Source organism: Meles meles, chromosome 12 (assembly GCF_922984935.1).
Source record: "Meles meles chromosome 12, mMelMel3.1 paternal haplotype, whole genome shotgun sequence".
In the NCBI taxonomy this organism is placed as follows: Eukaryota; Metazoa; Chordata; class Mammalia; order Carnivora; family Mustelidae; genus Meles; species Meles meles.
In genome coordinates this window covers 68951619-68968215 of record NC_060077.1, presented here as the reverse complement: position 1 = coordinate 68968215, position 16597 = coordinate 68951619, and the positions used below count along the sequence as shown (strand labels likewise).

The 16597-nt window shown below is 45.3% G+C and overlaps 1 protein-coding gene across 2 annotated transcripts in view; it reads left to right on the top strand.

Moving 5' to 3' along the window:
* Nucleotides 1-16597, top strand: part of LOXHD1 (lipoxygenase homology PLAT domains 1) — a 150557-nt gene that overhangs the window by 36385 nt on the left and 97575 nt on the right. For both annotated transcript variants that reach the window (XM_046025791.1, XM_046025790.1), the window contains exons 6-7: nt 6506-6654; nt 15771-15894. In XM_046025791.1, the coding sequence (XP_045881747.1) occupies nt 6506-6654; nt 15771-15894 (273 nt within the window). The remainder of the gene's footprint in view (nt 1-6505; nt 6655-15770; nt 15895-16597) is intronic.

The window sequence follows — 16597 nt, the reverse complement described above, 5'->3', positions numbered from 1 at the left end:
TATATTAAAGAATTCAAAATGCATTGCTGAGCTTAAAAAGAAAAAGAGAAATCTTCAGGTGCCAGAAATGAAGAGGGAACTCAAAACCAGAGTATTAGGTATGAATCAGTGCCTCTTGGAGGGAGGGGGCTTTCATGTTCAACAATCTACAGGATAGATTTTCATACCCATTTGGGGCCAGAAAATAAGATTGTGTCCTGCATGAAGCAAGATAGGCCAAATTAGAACCATAGGTAAAGCCAGGAGTCCTGAAGGTTCACAGGAACATCTTCAGTGAAAAAACAGGCCAGGAAATGTTTGCTCATCAGTACGATAACCTTATCTCTGCAAGGGCTCTAGATTAAAAAGACAGAGTTGTTGAGAAATTGATACATTCTGCTTATACTTGTGTGGACTTAATGTCTGATTTTACATTGCAAGTATGATTTGGGGACCCTTCCTCCCCCAGGCTCAGAAAATTGGTTCCACATCAGTAATACCCTTGGTGCTTTCAGAAGCAATTGCAAGACTTCATGAGATTCCCAAAGATAAAGTACTAGAGATGAGTTCACTTTCCAAAACTACAAAATACTCAAGGACATAATCCCCCATGACCAAACATCAGTGGATACAACAGTCAATAATGTTAAATGCTCAAGAATTTCAGGTACTAGAGTAATCTGAGAAAAGTTACAGTTTAAACATGTTTAAATGGACTACATACATGAACAAAACAATTGAAGAAAACAAGACACCATGAAAAACATAGAAAAAATATAGGAAATGAAAATATAGTTACTAGATATAAACACTTAATGCATGTGTTGAACATCACAATTAGAAACCACTGAATAGAGACTTATGAATTATAAAATAAATATGAGCAAAATACTCAGAGAAGAGACATGAAGAGTTGGAAAATACAAATGAGAGGTCATGATTCATGGAGGACAGAATAAGTTCTGACAGATGTTGAGCAGGAATTCCAATATAGAACAGAATAGGTGAAAGGAAATATTTGAAAAGATAATGGCTGAAACTTCTTCAAAATTGAGCAAAGGTATGAATTTTCAAATTAAAGTAACAGAAGGAGTCACTGAGCAGGGTAAAGGAAAACAAATCCACATTTAGATACATTGTGGTGAAACCAAAGGCAAGGAGAAAGATCTTAAAGGTAACCACCTGGGTGGCTCAGTGGGCTAAGCCTCTGCCTTCAGCTCAGATCATTATCTCAGGGTCCTGGGGTCAAGTCCTGCATTGGGCTCTCTGCTCAGCGGGGAGCCAGCTTCCCGTCCTACCTCTCTGCCTGCTCTGCCTACTTGTGATCTCTCTATCTCTGTCCAATAAATCTTTACCAAAAAAAAAAAAAAAAAGTAACGAGATTTGACAGATTATCTTCTACAAAACCAATTAGATTGATAGCAAATTCCTCTCAGCTAACTATATAAGGTGATAAATTCATGGAATGATCGCTTTAATGTTCTGAACAAGAATATGTATCTGTCTAGAATCCTATGTCCAGCTAGGCTTTCAATAATTCCAGAGTGAGGACAGAATTAGTGAATTGCCATACAAGCAAAGAGAAATAGTGTTTACCACTCATAGATTTATACTTAAACAGCCACTGAAGAATATAATTTTAAGAAAAAGGCAATCATACCCACAAGAAAGGGGAAGCAAGAAAGAAATGGAGTAAAATTATTGATATTGATATAACAAAGTTAAGCAAGTATTAGTAAATAGTACTAATAATGATTATCACCAGGGCATGAGAAAATGTGGACCCAGACTGCTAGAACACAATAATCTTTGAGAAGGAAGGTAGATAATGAAAGTTAAAACATAATTAGGTTCTTGGTCACAGCTCATCCCCAAGTGATAGGGGACTAGAGGTACTGATGAACTTCAGACTTCAGTAAGTTAAGTGTGCATATTAAAATTGTAAAAGTAACCCTCCCCCCAATAAGAAACTTATAACTTCTAAACCAGTAGAGGGAATAAAAAGGAATAAAACCTCAATTGATCCACTAGAAGGCAGGAAACAAGGAAAGAGACGCAAAGGAAAAGCATGGCTAATAATAAAAAATAAAATAAATGTACAGATAGTCACAATAAATAGAAATAAACTAACCTCATCAGTTAAAGGATAGGTATTCTCATATTAAATGAAAAGAAATAAAATCCAGCTTAAACATGGGATGCAGAAAGGCTGAAAATAAATAGAAAACAATGAAAATATCAGGAGCATATCAACAACACAGAAGAAGGTGGCATAGCTGTATTATTATCTATAAAATTAAACTTTAAGGCAAAAATGTTTTGTTAGAAATAAAAATATATCAAATAATGATGAAAGGAACAATTAACCTAGAAGATATCATCATTCTGAAGGGGTATAAATTTTACATAAATGTTATAAATGTTCCGAAACACCGGAAACAAAAAGAAACAAAACTCTTGAAGAAACTTGACAAGTACATAATTACAGTGGAAGATTTTAATAAACCACTTTCAATAGTTGATAAATCATATGAGTAAAAATTTAGCATGGGTGTAGAAGATTTTTACTACACAGTTTATAAGCCTGATCTACTAGAACGATGCAGATTCCTGCGTCCAGCTGGTAGAGGATACATGTTCTTCTCAAGCATATAATGACCGCGTAATAAAACCACAAAGCAAATCAACAAACTGGAATTAGTTAGTAAGATAGATACAACATTCGCATTCCTTGATCGTAGTCAATAAAATTAGAAGAAACTCCAACCTCTCACACCATTTAGAAACAAACTTTAATTCTCATAAGAAATAATAATCATCTAAAAAATCCAGGAAGATTTATGAATCATTAGAACCAATGGGAAAGAAGGTTTAGTAAAGGTTCTGGATTCAAAATTAATTTACAAATTTTAATAAAAACAACAAGCGAACATTTAATTTAAAAGTACATGATTTATAATAGCAATTACAAGGTGCCTAAGAAAAACTCCAACATAAGAGCTTTCTGGAAATTTGAGGATATCCAAGAATATTTAAACGGAGAAATACATTATGGAATCCCAAATTCATTAAGAACTCATTTTTCCCAGATTATCCTATAAATGCAATTCAATTTCAGTCACATTTCCGAAAGGCAATATCCTGCAGCTTAAGCTGCTAATAAAATTCCCATCCATAAAGGGCTAACTATTGTGAAGACTATTTTGAATAATGAAAATAATATTAATAAGTGGGGATATTTACCCTGCTGGATAAATAGAAATTTAGAGATACCACAGATCTCTAAAAACTAAAACAGTGTGGTATTGATAGAAGGAGAAACAAAGAAAAATCAGTGAAACAGAACAGAGTCTAGAAACACACATACAGGCAGTGTTATAAATCAGAAAGGAAGGATGAACTATTCAAATATCGGTGTGCAAACAATTGCTTTACCATATGAGGAAAGATAAAATTAGATCTTTTTACCTTTTACCATACTCAAAAATAACTTCCAGATGGGCTGAAGACTTAAATGTGGAAAAGCAACACTCTTGAGATTTTTAGAAGAAACTTTAAGAGTGTCTTTTGAATTTGAACTTAAGATAGAGTTTCTTGAACAATTCACTAAAAGCAAAAATAACAAAGGAAAATATTGATAAAGTCCACTAAAACTAGAAAAATGCCTGTATGATGAAAGACACCATAGGCAGAGGAGAGATGACAAAAAACATAGTAAATTATATGAACAATAAAAACTACAGAAGATCAAGGTCTAAGTGACCAACATATATGGGTTGTTTAGATCTCTCTCAGCAATGTATATGCTTAATCTCTCCAAATAATCAAGAGAGTATAGATTAAGATCACAACAAAATATCATTGTATCCATACTGAAATAAAATTTTCAAATATATACATTAAGGATGATGTGGGGGATGGGAGCCTCATCACTGCTGGTGGTAATCGCTGTGGAGCTCCCATCTTGGAGGGCAATTTTACAATAATACCTAACACACCAGAGGGGAGCACACCCAGGACCCAGCGACTCTCTGTACCTACTCAGAGCACATGTCACAGATGGGCAGCAGAATGCAGGTATGGAAAAGCCCATGTTAGTGCTGTTCAGAGTGGCAAAAAAACTAGGCACAACCTCAACTAGGCTGCCCAACTCCCAGCCTTCCACAGGTAGAAACATGACAGGGCTGTCTCTGGTCGATGACTATCACACAGCAGTTACACAAATGAACTCAAGTTGCTAGCATCAACAGGGTGACCTGAAAAGCCTAGTACTAGCTGAGAGGAAAGTCAGTTGCATGCAGCATGACAGGGACGATGATGTAATGGTGAGGGGGGAAATGGTAGCAACTCCATCACGAACGCAGCACCTGCATGGGCAGCCACATCGTGGAGACCCATTCAGCTCATCCTCCCAGCGGACCCTAGACAGTGGGGCCATTCACATCTCCAGTGTGTGGATGACGACTCTGAGACAGAGACAGATGTGTGCTGGGGTGTTTTTCTTGTAAATTCTAAAACATGCAAAGAAGTACATTTTTTTGTATGAAGACATCACGTGCAAACCAAAATCCATGGAGACGATATAGGTGATGGTGTTTATTCACAGGAGGGAGTAAGAGAGTGGGGTGCCTGGTGAGGCTTTAGACCTGCCTGTCATCTCTTCTTTAAAGAAGAGAAAGGTCTGCAGCACCTGGGTGGCTCAATGGGTTAAGCCTCTGCCTTCGGCTCAGGTCATGATCTCAGGGTCCTGGGACCAAGGCCCACATCAGGTGCTCTGCTCAGTGGGGAGCCTGCTTCCTTCTCGCTCTCTGCCTGCCTCTCTGCCTACTTGTGATATCTCTCTCTGTTAAATAAATAAATAAATTTTTTAAAAAGAGAGAGAGAGAGAAAGGTCTGGTGTGCCTGGGTGGCTCAGTGGGTTAAGCCTCTGCCTTCGTCTCAGGTCATGATTTCAGGGTCCTGGGATCGAGCCCCGCATTGGGCTCTCTGCTCGGCAGGAAGCCTACTTCCCCCTCTTTCTCTGCCTGCCTTTCTGCCTACTTGTGATCTCTGTCCATCAAATGAATAAATAAAATCTTTTTAAAAATTAAAAAATTTTAAAAAATTAAGGTCTAAGCCAATTAGGCGGAGTGTTAGCACCTGTTCTGCCTTTGAAATCTGGTGGTGGGTGTATGCATGTCTTATACTACTTTTCTATATGTTTGAATTGTTGCAGTTCAAAATGTAGAAAGATGTAAAGAAATTAAATTTTAGAAAAGAAGGCAGGGGCACCTGGGTGGCTCAGTCAGTTAAGCATCTGCCTTTGGTTCAGGTCGTGATCCCAGGATTCTGGGATTGAGGCCCACATCAGGTTCCCTGCTCGGTGGAGAGCCTGCTTCTCCCTCTCCCTCTGCCTGCTGCTCCCCTACTTGTGCTCTCTATTTCTCTGTCAAATAAATTAATAAAATCTTAGGAAGGAAGGAAGGAAGGAAGGAAATGGATGGCATCAGCATGATGCTTACGTGGGGCTTACGTGGGCTGTAGGTGTTAATATGGCTTGCGAACTTGGGGATGTAATACTGGAAAACTGCAATCCTCCTGTAATACTGGAAGAACACGTTAGAATGGATCTTAATGATCCACGATCACCCGTGTGACTTCTGGTGTGTTATCTGGCTTCTCTAAGCCTGTTTCTTCATCCACAAGATGGAATTAATAACACCCCTCTTGGATTGTGGTGACAAATAGAAAAGAAAAAAAAATCTTTGTGGAACTATCGTGTCTGATGGTAGCTGTCATCACTGGTTTCCAGAAAAGGAGACAGACGTAAGGGGGTCTCTTGGCAGTCAGGGGTCCAGCACAGCCAGGACCAACTCCCACAGCTGTGCTCCCAGTTCAAAGACAGGAGGCTGGTACAAGCCCGACGGGACCTCAGCTCTCAGGATAGAGGTGTACCTGGGTTCACCAGGATGGGAACTCCAGACTAAAACAGAAAGCAGAAACCCAGTTATGGACCTGGACACAAGCCACATGCAGGGCAAGTTTCTGCCTTGACTGGAGGTTGGAGGGATTTAGAGAGTCCAGAGGTCTCAGGATAAAGCTCTCTGTTGACTTCTTAAAAAAAATTTAACAGGGGAGCCTGGGTGGCTCAGTGGGATAAAGCCTCTGCCTTCAGCTCAGATCATGATCTCAGGGTCCTGAGATAGAGCCCCACATTGGGCTCTCTGCTCAGCAGAGAGCCTGCTTCCCCCCTCTTCTCTCTCCACCTGCCTCTCTGCCTACTTGTGATCTCTCTCTCTGTCAAATAAATAAATAAATAAAATCTTCAAAAGAAAAATTTAACATTATCATTCGAGTAATTTTAGGTTCACAGCAAAATGGAGTGGAAGTACAAAGAGTACCTACGTGCCCCTGTCCCACCCTCCTACCACCTCCTACCATGTTGACTTTTGAGACCACCCTCCAGTGGGCAGATGATTAAGCTTAGAAGTGGGTTTTTCCTCTTCCTCTGGTCTCCTTTGTAAGTTTCTTATGTGTGTGTTTACAGGGGAGCGTCAGCTGGAAAATGAAAAGGACAACTTTGAAAGGGGGGCTGAAGACAAGTTCATGCTAGATGCTCCAGATCTTGGGCAGCTGATGAAGATCAATATTGGCCACAACAACAAGGGCGGGTCTGCAGGTTGGTTCCTGTCCAAGGTAGGTTCAGTGGCCTGTCTGTGGTCCCTGGTGCCTGGGAGGGGGAATTCTGGCTCTTCAGAGGGCCTATTTCAGCCCTAACCTCCCTCTCTTGGTCTGTCTCCACTCTTCTGCCTAAGCCTGCTGGCCAGCCATGCTGCCCGACTCCCAGCCTCCCAGACCCAATTCATGTTATCACCTTCTCTGAAAGCCTGGGGCTCCCATCGCAAAGTAGCCAGGGCCTGATCGCCCTTCAAGACTCAAGCTCTCCCTGACTCTGGCCCACCAGAACCTCTCCCTCCCATGAATGTTTATAACCCTGCCTGCTTAGGGCATTCATCAGACCCTAAGTTTTCTTGTGACTTATCTTGGGCTGTTGCCATGCCACATCCGCATTTTGGTGCCTATTAATCTTACCAACCCAAGAGAAAGGTATGAATCCAGAAGAAAACCAAAGACATATGAGAGGCTAACACATATCCGGCTCAAAGTTTGTGGGGAGAGCTCATGCCCCTTGCTCTCTCTTGCCTTGCCCTGATTTTGAAGGCAAGACCCCTCTGACTCCCTCTCAGCCTAGTGCTTATTATAATCCTTTCTAGTAAACTCTTGGCTGCAATTTTAAACCTACAGCAGATTAGAGAGAGAAAGAGTCATTGTACTACATAGGGCTATTGAGGACTACAGTGGGGACTCAGAGAAGATACGGGCTACCAGCCCTTTGCATATATTCCCTTTCTGAGGCTATCAGTATATTTCAGCACAGTGCAGAATGATAAGGAAAGGTTATTGTAGAATATATATTTGAAAAATATTTTGGGAAAGATCTTTTTGCTTAAAACAGAAAACACTCAGATTTATAACAATTTGACTACAGAGAATGAGGCTGGGATTTTGTTATTGTTTAACTTCATTACCTTCTTATATCAGCAGTGTTTGGCTACAATTATCAATTGAAGAGCAGCGTTATGTAACTGGGGCTTCTTTTCCTCATCTCACACAAAATCCAGATGTGGTCAGCTCAGGGCTGGTGCAGCTGCTTTTAGGACCCTGCTCTCTTGCTGTGTCTCATCCTGGGCACTGTGGCTTTCATCCCCGAACCATTCCCCTCCTTATTGCCTCATAATCACATGATGGCTGCTGAACCTCTAGCCTTCTTATCTGTGTTCCAGGCAGGAAAAAAAGGGAAAAACCAAAGGAGAAAACCATTTTCTTTTTTCCTGGCAAGGCTTGCTTTATTTTGAGAGACACAGTGCCCTCCTTGGGCTTTCTGCCTACATTTCACGGGCCAGAAATGAGTCGTGTGGCCGTTCTATCTACAGCAGAAAGTAGGACAAGTGGCTGGCTTTCCATTCTTTGTAGTAGAAGTAGGCTAAGAAGAAGGGGCTTGGGAAAGGGCTGAGTGAGCATCCTCGCATGTCTGCCACACTCCTCTTAACTAGGCTGGATAGTTCCCAAGGGTACTACCCCGGTACCAGGCTCTCGGCCTGGCTTGGGGCATGAGCTGGTGAAGTGAGGGGTGCCAAGATTCCTTTGGGAAGGAGGGGGCTTGCCTGGCCCTAAGAGCAGCCAGCCTGGTGCTGAACAGGGTTCCAGGGGGCTAAATGCTGTTTGGATTGGAGAAGAAATAGGGCAGGAGTCCAGAACTCTAAGTAGCCTGTGAACAGGCAGAGTTGTGTCTTCAGGGAGGAGAAGGGAGAGGAGGCAGGGGCAGGGAGGGGGGGTGGCGCACAGAGCAGGTACCTCAAAGCCCTGTCCCTCCATCCTGGGAAGAAAGACCGTCTGGGTGAAGACGCAGGGCTAGTGCACAGAGCTGCAAGGTGCACCCCAGGCCTGAGTGTGACCTTGACGAGGGTTTGCACCCACCCCCTCCCACCGCCAGGTCAGGCTCCTTCTTGGTCACATGGGCCCGCTCACCGGACGTGCTCTCCTCAGAAACTTTACAAACGAGGTGGCAGATTTGCACGCCAGAACAGGCCCCTTTGTTGTCTTCATGCTCAAAGGAAAGGGCAGCTTGGCAGAGTGAGAACATGTTTTTTTCCTTTTCTTTTTTCCCTTTAAGATGTTGTAAATCTCATTCCATTGCCTTCTGGAATTTGATATTGAAGCCAAGGGGATTTTTGTTTCTTTCAGGATTGTCTGTTTTATTTATTTTTTTTTTCAGCCAGAATGCTTGCAGAGTTTTCTTTCTTTATATTTATAATAAGAAATCTAGAAGAGGGGGACTATGTTAGTTCATTTATAACCCCGTCCTCTTTCCCTTCCTCCCTCCTCCCCTTCTTTCCTTCCTTCCTTTTGCTTTTGTTTTTAATTTCTCAGGGACATGATTAGGCTTTACTTTGATGCAAAGGATATTATTTATTTATTTATTTATTTATTTATAGCTCAGAAAAGAAATCTATTATATATGCCAGATTCTTGCCTGGATAGCATCTGTTCTGGCCTCTTCTTTGGGAGCACCATTAGCCATTTATAGGATCTCAGTTCTTCTCTGCTTTGTAAAGCTCTCTGCTTCCCTTTGACTCCTTCCCTCCTCTGTGCTTTGCATCCTGTGAGAACCCGCCGCCTTCCCCAACCCCCTCATTGACTGGCTGTTCCAGACTGTCAGGTCCATTCCTTTCTCCTGTCACTGTGCATTTTAATTCTGAATGTTCCTGTTATTTTTTTCTTCTTAAAAAAGGGATGCATATTCATTGTAAAAAGTTAGGAAATACAAATAAACAAAAAATGAGGTAAACTTAAACCACCGTGATTTTACCACCCAGAGATAACCAGTCTGCATATCTTGGTGCATACCCTCCAGCTGTTTTTCTGTGAATCTGTATACATATATCTTTGTTTATAAAACATCCTCTGCATCATCATCATCATTAACAGTGTTTTACAGCTGCTTTGTTTCCACTTGGAAATAGAGCTTGCAGATATCCCCATGTTATTTCAATAGAATGACATGAAAGTCTTTACAATGTAGTTTTTAAATGAGTGCTCTAGTATTTCAGTGCACAGATATACCATGACTTATGAAACTGACCCTCTTTTGTTGAACATCCCTTTCCTCAGCATTCCTCATACTATAAAGAGTGCAGTGACACCCATCCTTGTAGCTTATCTTTATACACATCTAGAATTCTTACATAAATTCCCAGGAGTTGGTTAAAGGACTTGCAGGATGGTGACAACTTGACGGATTTGCTGCCTTTTGGTTTTGATACCTTTCCTTATTTAGTCTAGTTCCCTTTAATACCACCTTTTGCCCTGCAGTCCTATTTCATAAAGACCAAAACTTCTTGTACTCCACACAGCATGCCCACCTCCCTGAATCCTGGTGCTGTGTGCTGTGTGGGACCCCTGGCAGAGTTCTACTTCTCTTTCTTTGGAATGATGTTTCCACTTTCCTTCCTGCCCTGCCCCCTCTCTTTTTCTTTCTTTCCTTATTTGCTAATCAGACACTATTTTGAACCGGAAGGTCAAGCAGGCTACTTTCAGCGTGAGACCGATTCTTCTCTTTACGGTTGTGAGGTCAGGGCCCCACGTGCCTGCTCTCCACCACCAACCCCACCCCAGTACCAAGGCAGATGTCCCTTTCCAAGATGAGCTGCCTTCTGAAAAGCTCCTAGCAGCCTATTCCTCTATCTTAAGCCAAACCAGAATGTTTCCTGGGGATAAGAAAGAAGACACCTCCGGCACTCTGTGGGCAAGTGTGCTGGATTTCCTCGCTATTTTCCTGAGGAAGGGGGGAAGGAGGGCTTTAGGTCCTGGGCACAGTGGGTGCAAGTGGGCAGACAGAGGCTGGAGGAAGGCACTTTGTGACCAGGCAGTGGACAGCCGGCTCTACCGTCCTGTCTCCCCCATCTCGAGAGTCGCGCTGTCCCTCCTCCACTCACTCTGACGGATCTGCGACCCACAGCTCCCCAGGGACGCCAGTTAAAGGGGCTGTTGAACTGACTGTGTCTCCAGATTTGACACTTGCACAGCAAATGCTCCTGGTCCTCGAAACTGCCAAGCTGTTTGCCTCAGACTTCGCATGACAACCTCTCCTTTGGTGTTTACCTTTATGGGCTTGGTGGGATAAACCTAAAATCCAGTATAATTGACCCGTTCATAGGTGGTCTCCCTTCTAGTCATCTGCCCATGTGTGCTTCTCAAGTGGCTGGGCCTCAGAATGACCCACACACCTTTCCGCCCTGCCTCTGCCTCTCCTGGACCTGGGGGCACTGGCACCCTCCCCTGCCCTCCCCAGCTCTTTCCCCTACCCATGGCTTGGGCCTCCATGTCTGGTTAGTCCACAATTTTGATCAACTCAAATGGTTAGTGCAGTTCAAAGACCACTTGGGAAGAGCCACAGTCACAGGATGGAACATCACACACCCACGGGTCCTGTCCTTGGTCCATTTGCTGCAGTAAACAGACTGGCTCAAGGCCCTGTGTCTCTTCAGTGGCAGGCTTGTCCATACCCCAGGTCCTCTGGACTCCCAGCTGGGACTCCCTCCACAATGTCACGTGTTAGTCCCGATGAGATCGCCGCTGGGACCCTCGGGGCCCTGCACCGCGGGCCCTGGTAGGACGAGGAGACAGAGGCCCCTGGAGTCGAATTCAGGGATGGCAAGAAGCTCGGTCTGTCCTTCCCTTACCAGTTAAAATTCAACAGTCAACAGACATTTATGTGGCCGCCAACTGCAGCTGTTATGATAAACATCGTTCTGCTCCTTAAAAGAGTAAGACAAGGGGTCCCTGGGTGGCTCAGTCGTTAATGGCTGCCTTCAGCTTAAGTCATGATTCCAGGGTTCTGGGATCGAGCCCACATCGGGCTCCCTGCTCAGTGGGAAGCCTGCTTCTCCTTCTTCCACTCCCCCTGCTTGTGTTCTCTCTCTTGCTGTGTCTCGTTATGTCAAATAAATAAATAAAATCTCTTAAAAAAAAAAGAAAGAGTAAGTCAAGTCCCTAAAATAATCATACCTATTCTGCTATAAGGGTATCATATCCCAAACTTTCAGGGAGAGCCCAGCTTTCAGTGAACAAACATTCTGTCTTGGGATCCCCACAAATAGAGTAGTGTTGGTTGGACCAGATTTCCTGGTTGGAAGACCAGAAATCAGAATGACCATGACTTTAATGCAAAGCAGGAGATAAAAAGTCTTGAGTAAGGTACAAACAAAGGTTGTGGGGGTAAGCTGTGTCTCACGGGGCACCAGGGGGTCCCCTGGGTAGGGTTTTGCCCAGAGGGCAGAGAGGAGGACTCCTGTGGGCAGAGGAGGAGGGGCTGGAGCACGGAGCACAGATGCGGAGTAGCGCTGGGCCAGAGCATGGGGCTCAGCAGACTGAGAAGTGGGAAGTAGTATTAGGGAGGTGGGTGTGGGCCAGGTCTCTGCAGATCTGATCATAATAAGCCATCAGAGGTCTTTGTTGGCCAAGGTGGAGCCATGGTCTGAGGTGGCGATGAGGGAGTGGGAGCTATGGTTGGGCTCAGAGGAGAAGGAGAAGAGAATGTTAGGGCATCACCATTCAAAGGCTGACATTTACAGTTATTTATATTATCTGACAGAGTTTTTCAGTATAATGACTTCAGACCTCGAGCCTGAGGGGAGGGATAGCCTCACGACAGAAGGAAAATCTCACCTTTCTTTGGTGGGCCTCAGTTTCCCCCATAGAATATTCTCTCGCTCTGCCATGAGCCCGGATCTTCCCTGCTAACTCCTAGACGCTGAGATTTGTTTTAAAGTCAGTTCATAAGCTCTGAAAGTCTTCTTCCTTTTTTTCTGCCGTGTCGAAACTCACCTGTCCTCTGCCTTATGATCTGAGAACTCTAAAAGGGAGCCGTAGTTCAGCAGTGGCTCTGGGGAGGTGGTGACGGCTGCTCCCAAGTCATGGGCCACTTCTACCATATAACCTATGTGCATTTTTAAAGGGAAGTTTGAAAATTCCTTGAAAGCAGAGGCTTGTTTTACGTGCGTTGCCGGCCTTTGTGGCTGGCACACAGCGGGAACCTTCTGCGGCCCCCTGCGATTGTGCGAATCCTGGGCACCTTGGCACGTGGGTGAGAGGGAGGAGACCCGTCACCCTCCTCACGCCGCTCCGTGTGTGCGGGAGGGTTCGCTTTTGCACAGAACAGGCCTCTGTTCCAGTCAGGTCATACGAAATTGGTAGAAGTTAGTCCAGTACAGAGCGGGGAGAGCGGTTATGAATCACAGCTGACACGCCACATCCATCTGAAAGCTGCCGACCCCTAGGCCCCACTCCCTGGGCTCACCCACACGTGTTTACCCTGGGGGGTAGTGGCTGTGTGAAAATGGAAGCCGCGAGGCCCTGGGATCATTGGCAGTGTCCGTATACCTCAGTAAAGAGCAGGGAAGAGATGACCCTGCTTGGCGGCTCCATCTTTCCCCTTCTCCTTCGGGACAGTGGAACCTTCCTGGCTTTCCCCATTGGCTGGTCTCACCTTATGAGTTCGCTGTGTCCTTGTTGCTGCTGAAGACAGTGGGCTCCAGCGCAGATAGGCCTCACCTCCCCGGGGGCTCGTGAGCCCAGCTCTCCCTCTCGCCTCTGAGAAGGAGAGCCCTGCCCATGGGCTTGTCTTCTGAGGAAGGGTATGGCCCCAGGAGATAATGTTCTTGTTTTTTATTTGGTCATTGCTTCTGTCTGTCTGTTTGTCTCTCTTTCTCTCTCTCTCTCTCTCTCTCTCACAGACACACACACACACACACTCTAGGTGTGTGCTTCTCTCAGTCATGGGGAAGGGGATTTCTATCTCCCCAGTCTTCTACAATGTTCTCTGCCTTAATAACAGAATCGGTGAAGCCACGCTCTGGTAGGAACACCAACAGACATTTTCTTCTGTTAAAAAAAAAACCATTCCTGAGATATCCTGAATTCTTCCAAGTAACGCCTTGAAAACTCACAGGTGTCTGGGCAGGTCATGAACAGAAATGGGAAAGCTGACCCCTCCTCCCTTAGAAAGGACCCTTGGGTATGCCCCTCTGAGCAACAGCGGTCAGGAGTCAGCCAGGACCCCCATCAGCAGAGGCCAGAAATGCCTTTGGGAGAACCTGTGCCCCCTCTCCCTGGCTAGTCTCTCCATACATTGGTCATTTCCTTCCCTGCCTCTACCTCTCCACTCCTTCCTGCTGTAAGGTGCTCCCAGATATTCGGCTCTTGGGGAGCCAGCCTCCTCCAGCTTCATCCTGCAGGCCTGGCGGCCACGAATTTTCATAGATGATTGTTTACACATTGTAACACGCACCTGGAAAATTTTTAGACCTGTCCATGGACTTTTATACTTCCTGTACCAGTACTTAAATCTGTATCTTCTCTCTTGGTCTTTCTTTGTATTCAGTATTTTTGGAAAATCTAGTTTTTAGCATCTTGGTTGTTATTCAAAAATTTATGTTTCAAATATCACCTCTTTCCTTTGTGATTCAGCTAGTTTTGTCCGGAGAGGTATTAAATAGTGCCTGTTCTATTTTTCAGACTAGCTTAACTTCTCAGGTCAGGAATTTCCGTCAGACACCAGGCCAGTAGAAGGCCCTTTATTGATGACAGCTCCATGGGCTGGGAGGGTGCTGCTCTGGCTCTCAAAACCGCGGCTGGCACACTTGTCTGTGAACATCTAAATACAGAGATGGTGAAGCTGTACATCTAGGTTTATTAGTAGACTTGACAGCCTGTCTGATAAACTAGGTCCTATCTTCCTTCACTTTGCTTTTCCAGCTCTGTGAGTGTCAGAGTAAGGGGGGTAGGAGGCAGGCTGAACCCTCAGACCTTTGTCATCGACTCCCCAATCTTCCCCTAACATGGAGATGAAAGCCACAGAGAAATGTGCAGACAGGAGTGTTGGGAGGGGCTGGACTTCAGTGACAGAAGTCTCTCTAGGCTGTGCCACCGTGGTCTCCAGGCATTCAGCTTGAGAAGTACAATCAAATTGGCAGGCTCTGAAGGGTGACTCACACCAACCAAACTCTCAAGAGCCTGATTAATAAACCGAAGCCTGAATGCTGATTTATCAGAGGAGAGAAGCCTGGTAGGACAGTGGCTTCAAACACTCATTCAGGCCACTGGCTTCCCTTAATGGGTTGTGTCCTCAGGAAGACAGTCCTTGGCCCAGAAGTTTCCCTAATGAACACGGAATTAAAACAAGGTGAGATGACTTCAGGCAGCACACTGAAGACATTTGATATTAGGAAATAAGTCTTTCATTGAAATCAGAGCCCCTCTTTCTTGGGCAGTCTTGGGACCACCAGGGCAGACATGTCCACTTTCCCTGCACGGTGCTATGAATGGAGGGCAGGTTCTAGTGATGGACCAGTTCGCTTATCTTAGAGTGGGTTTTCAGTTGGGTTCCTGGGACATTTGGGAAGGTCCCTCGGCTCCTGGTAAACTCTGAAAGACGCCCCACCCCCTTACCTGCAGCCTCACCAGCCTACTTCACATTGTGAGTGCCCTGGAGGAAGCTTTGTAGATGGCTGATTCCATTAGCCTTCCTGTCCATGGCTGATGTTTTCCGACCCCATCACCAGATCTCAGGATTCTGTGTACCTGATTTAGGGCTCATAGTTCTCCTTGCATGGACTCTGATTCTCACCAAGAAGGTTAGGGTCCCAACCTTCAGCAGGTGAGTAAGGGGATGCTCTTGTTGAGGTCTGCAAATCTAGGCGTCCCGCTCCGGTCTCACAGGCTACATCCTGCCAGATTTCCTGCATTCAGTTTTTTAAATGATCTGCAGCAGAAGAAGTGGTTCAGTTGTTCCAGTGGGAAGTCATTTCCAGTCATCGCCACGTGCCTCTCAGTGCTTTGTGCCAGGTGTGTCCTTGTGAGAAGCTTTGCGGGGTCACTAAGAAGGTGAGAGTGTATTCTCTCTCTCTCTCTCTTTTGTTAAGTTTTTATTTGTTTGTCAGAGAGGGAGAGAGAGAGCACAAGTAGGGGAAGCAGCAGGCAGAGGGAGAAGCAGACTCCCCGCTGAGCAAGGAGCCTGATGCGGCACTTGACCTCAGGACCCCGGGATCGTGACCCCGGCAGACGCTTAACGACTGAGCTACCAGGCATCCCAAGAGTGTATTCTCAGAGTTCACTCAGGAGGTGGAGGGATTCGGTCACCAGGTGAGCCCTCCGTGACCCTGGTCATCTCCTCTTTCTCTTCTCCTTCCCAGATAATCATTGAAGATATTGGGAACAAAAGGAAATATGACTTCCCTCTTAACCGCTGGCTGGCCTTGGACGAAGATGACGGCAAAATCCAGAGGGATATCTTAGTGGGCGGAGCTGAGACCACAGGTAGAACTGAAGAAAGGGGAGGCCCCACTGGCTGACACTTCGGTTTCTGCCTGAGGCTCCATGTTCTCGTGCATGGGCCTGGAGGCTGGCGATCGAGTGGGAACCAGCCACTTCTCCTGCTTTTGAAAGTCTTCTGTCCCTTTGGGCTGGAGCCTGGGGCTCTGCTGATGCTAGAGGAAGTGGGGAGATGCCCCTGAGCAAATACTAACGTCCCAGGGCAAAAGAGGTTATCCACTGCATACAGCTGGGATGTGAACTCCTCTTCCATCGGACGTTTATGAGGATATGGATTGGCCCTTAACTCCTCCTACTATTGAGTGCTTACTATATGCCGGGCCCTCTGCTAGGCACCTGACCCACTTCAGCTCCTTTAATCCTCACAGTGACTGTGGTATAGGAACTGTTAAGGGTCCCATTTCACAGACAAGCAAAGTGAGTCACATAGCTGTTAAGAGACCTGTCCAAGGTCACGGCTGGTAAGTGACAGATCCAGGATTTGATCTGCCACCTAAATCTGTATGAATTCCACAGAAAACCTGCAACTCCCACATGGGAGGTTATGGATGTTCAAGAAAGTCAGGGTTGTGAATGTGCACATCTGAGAACGTGCTCTGCGGCAAAGCCTCCTGTCGCCCACCACTGCACAGAGGATACGTCCAAGTTCCGGGGCACCATGTGCAAACTGCCCACAGTGTAGCTCCAG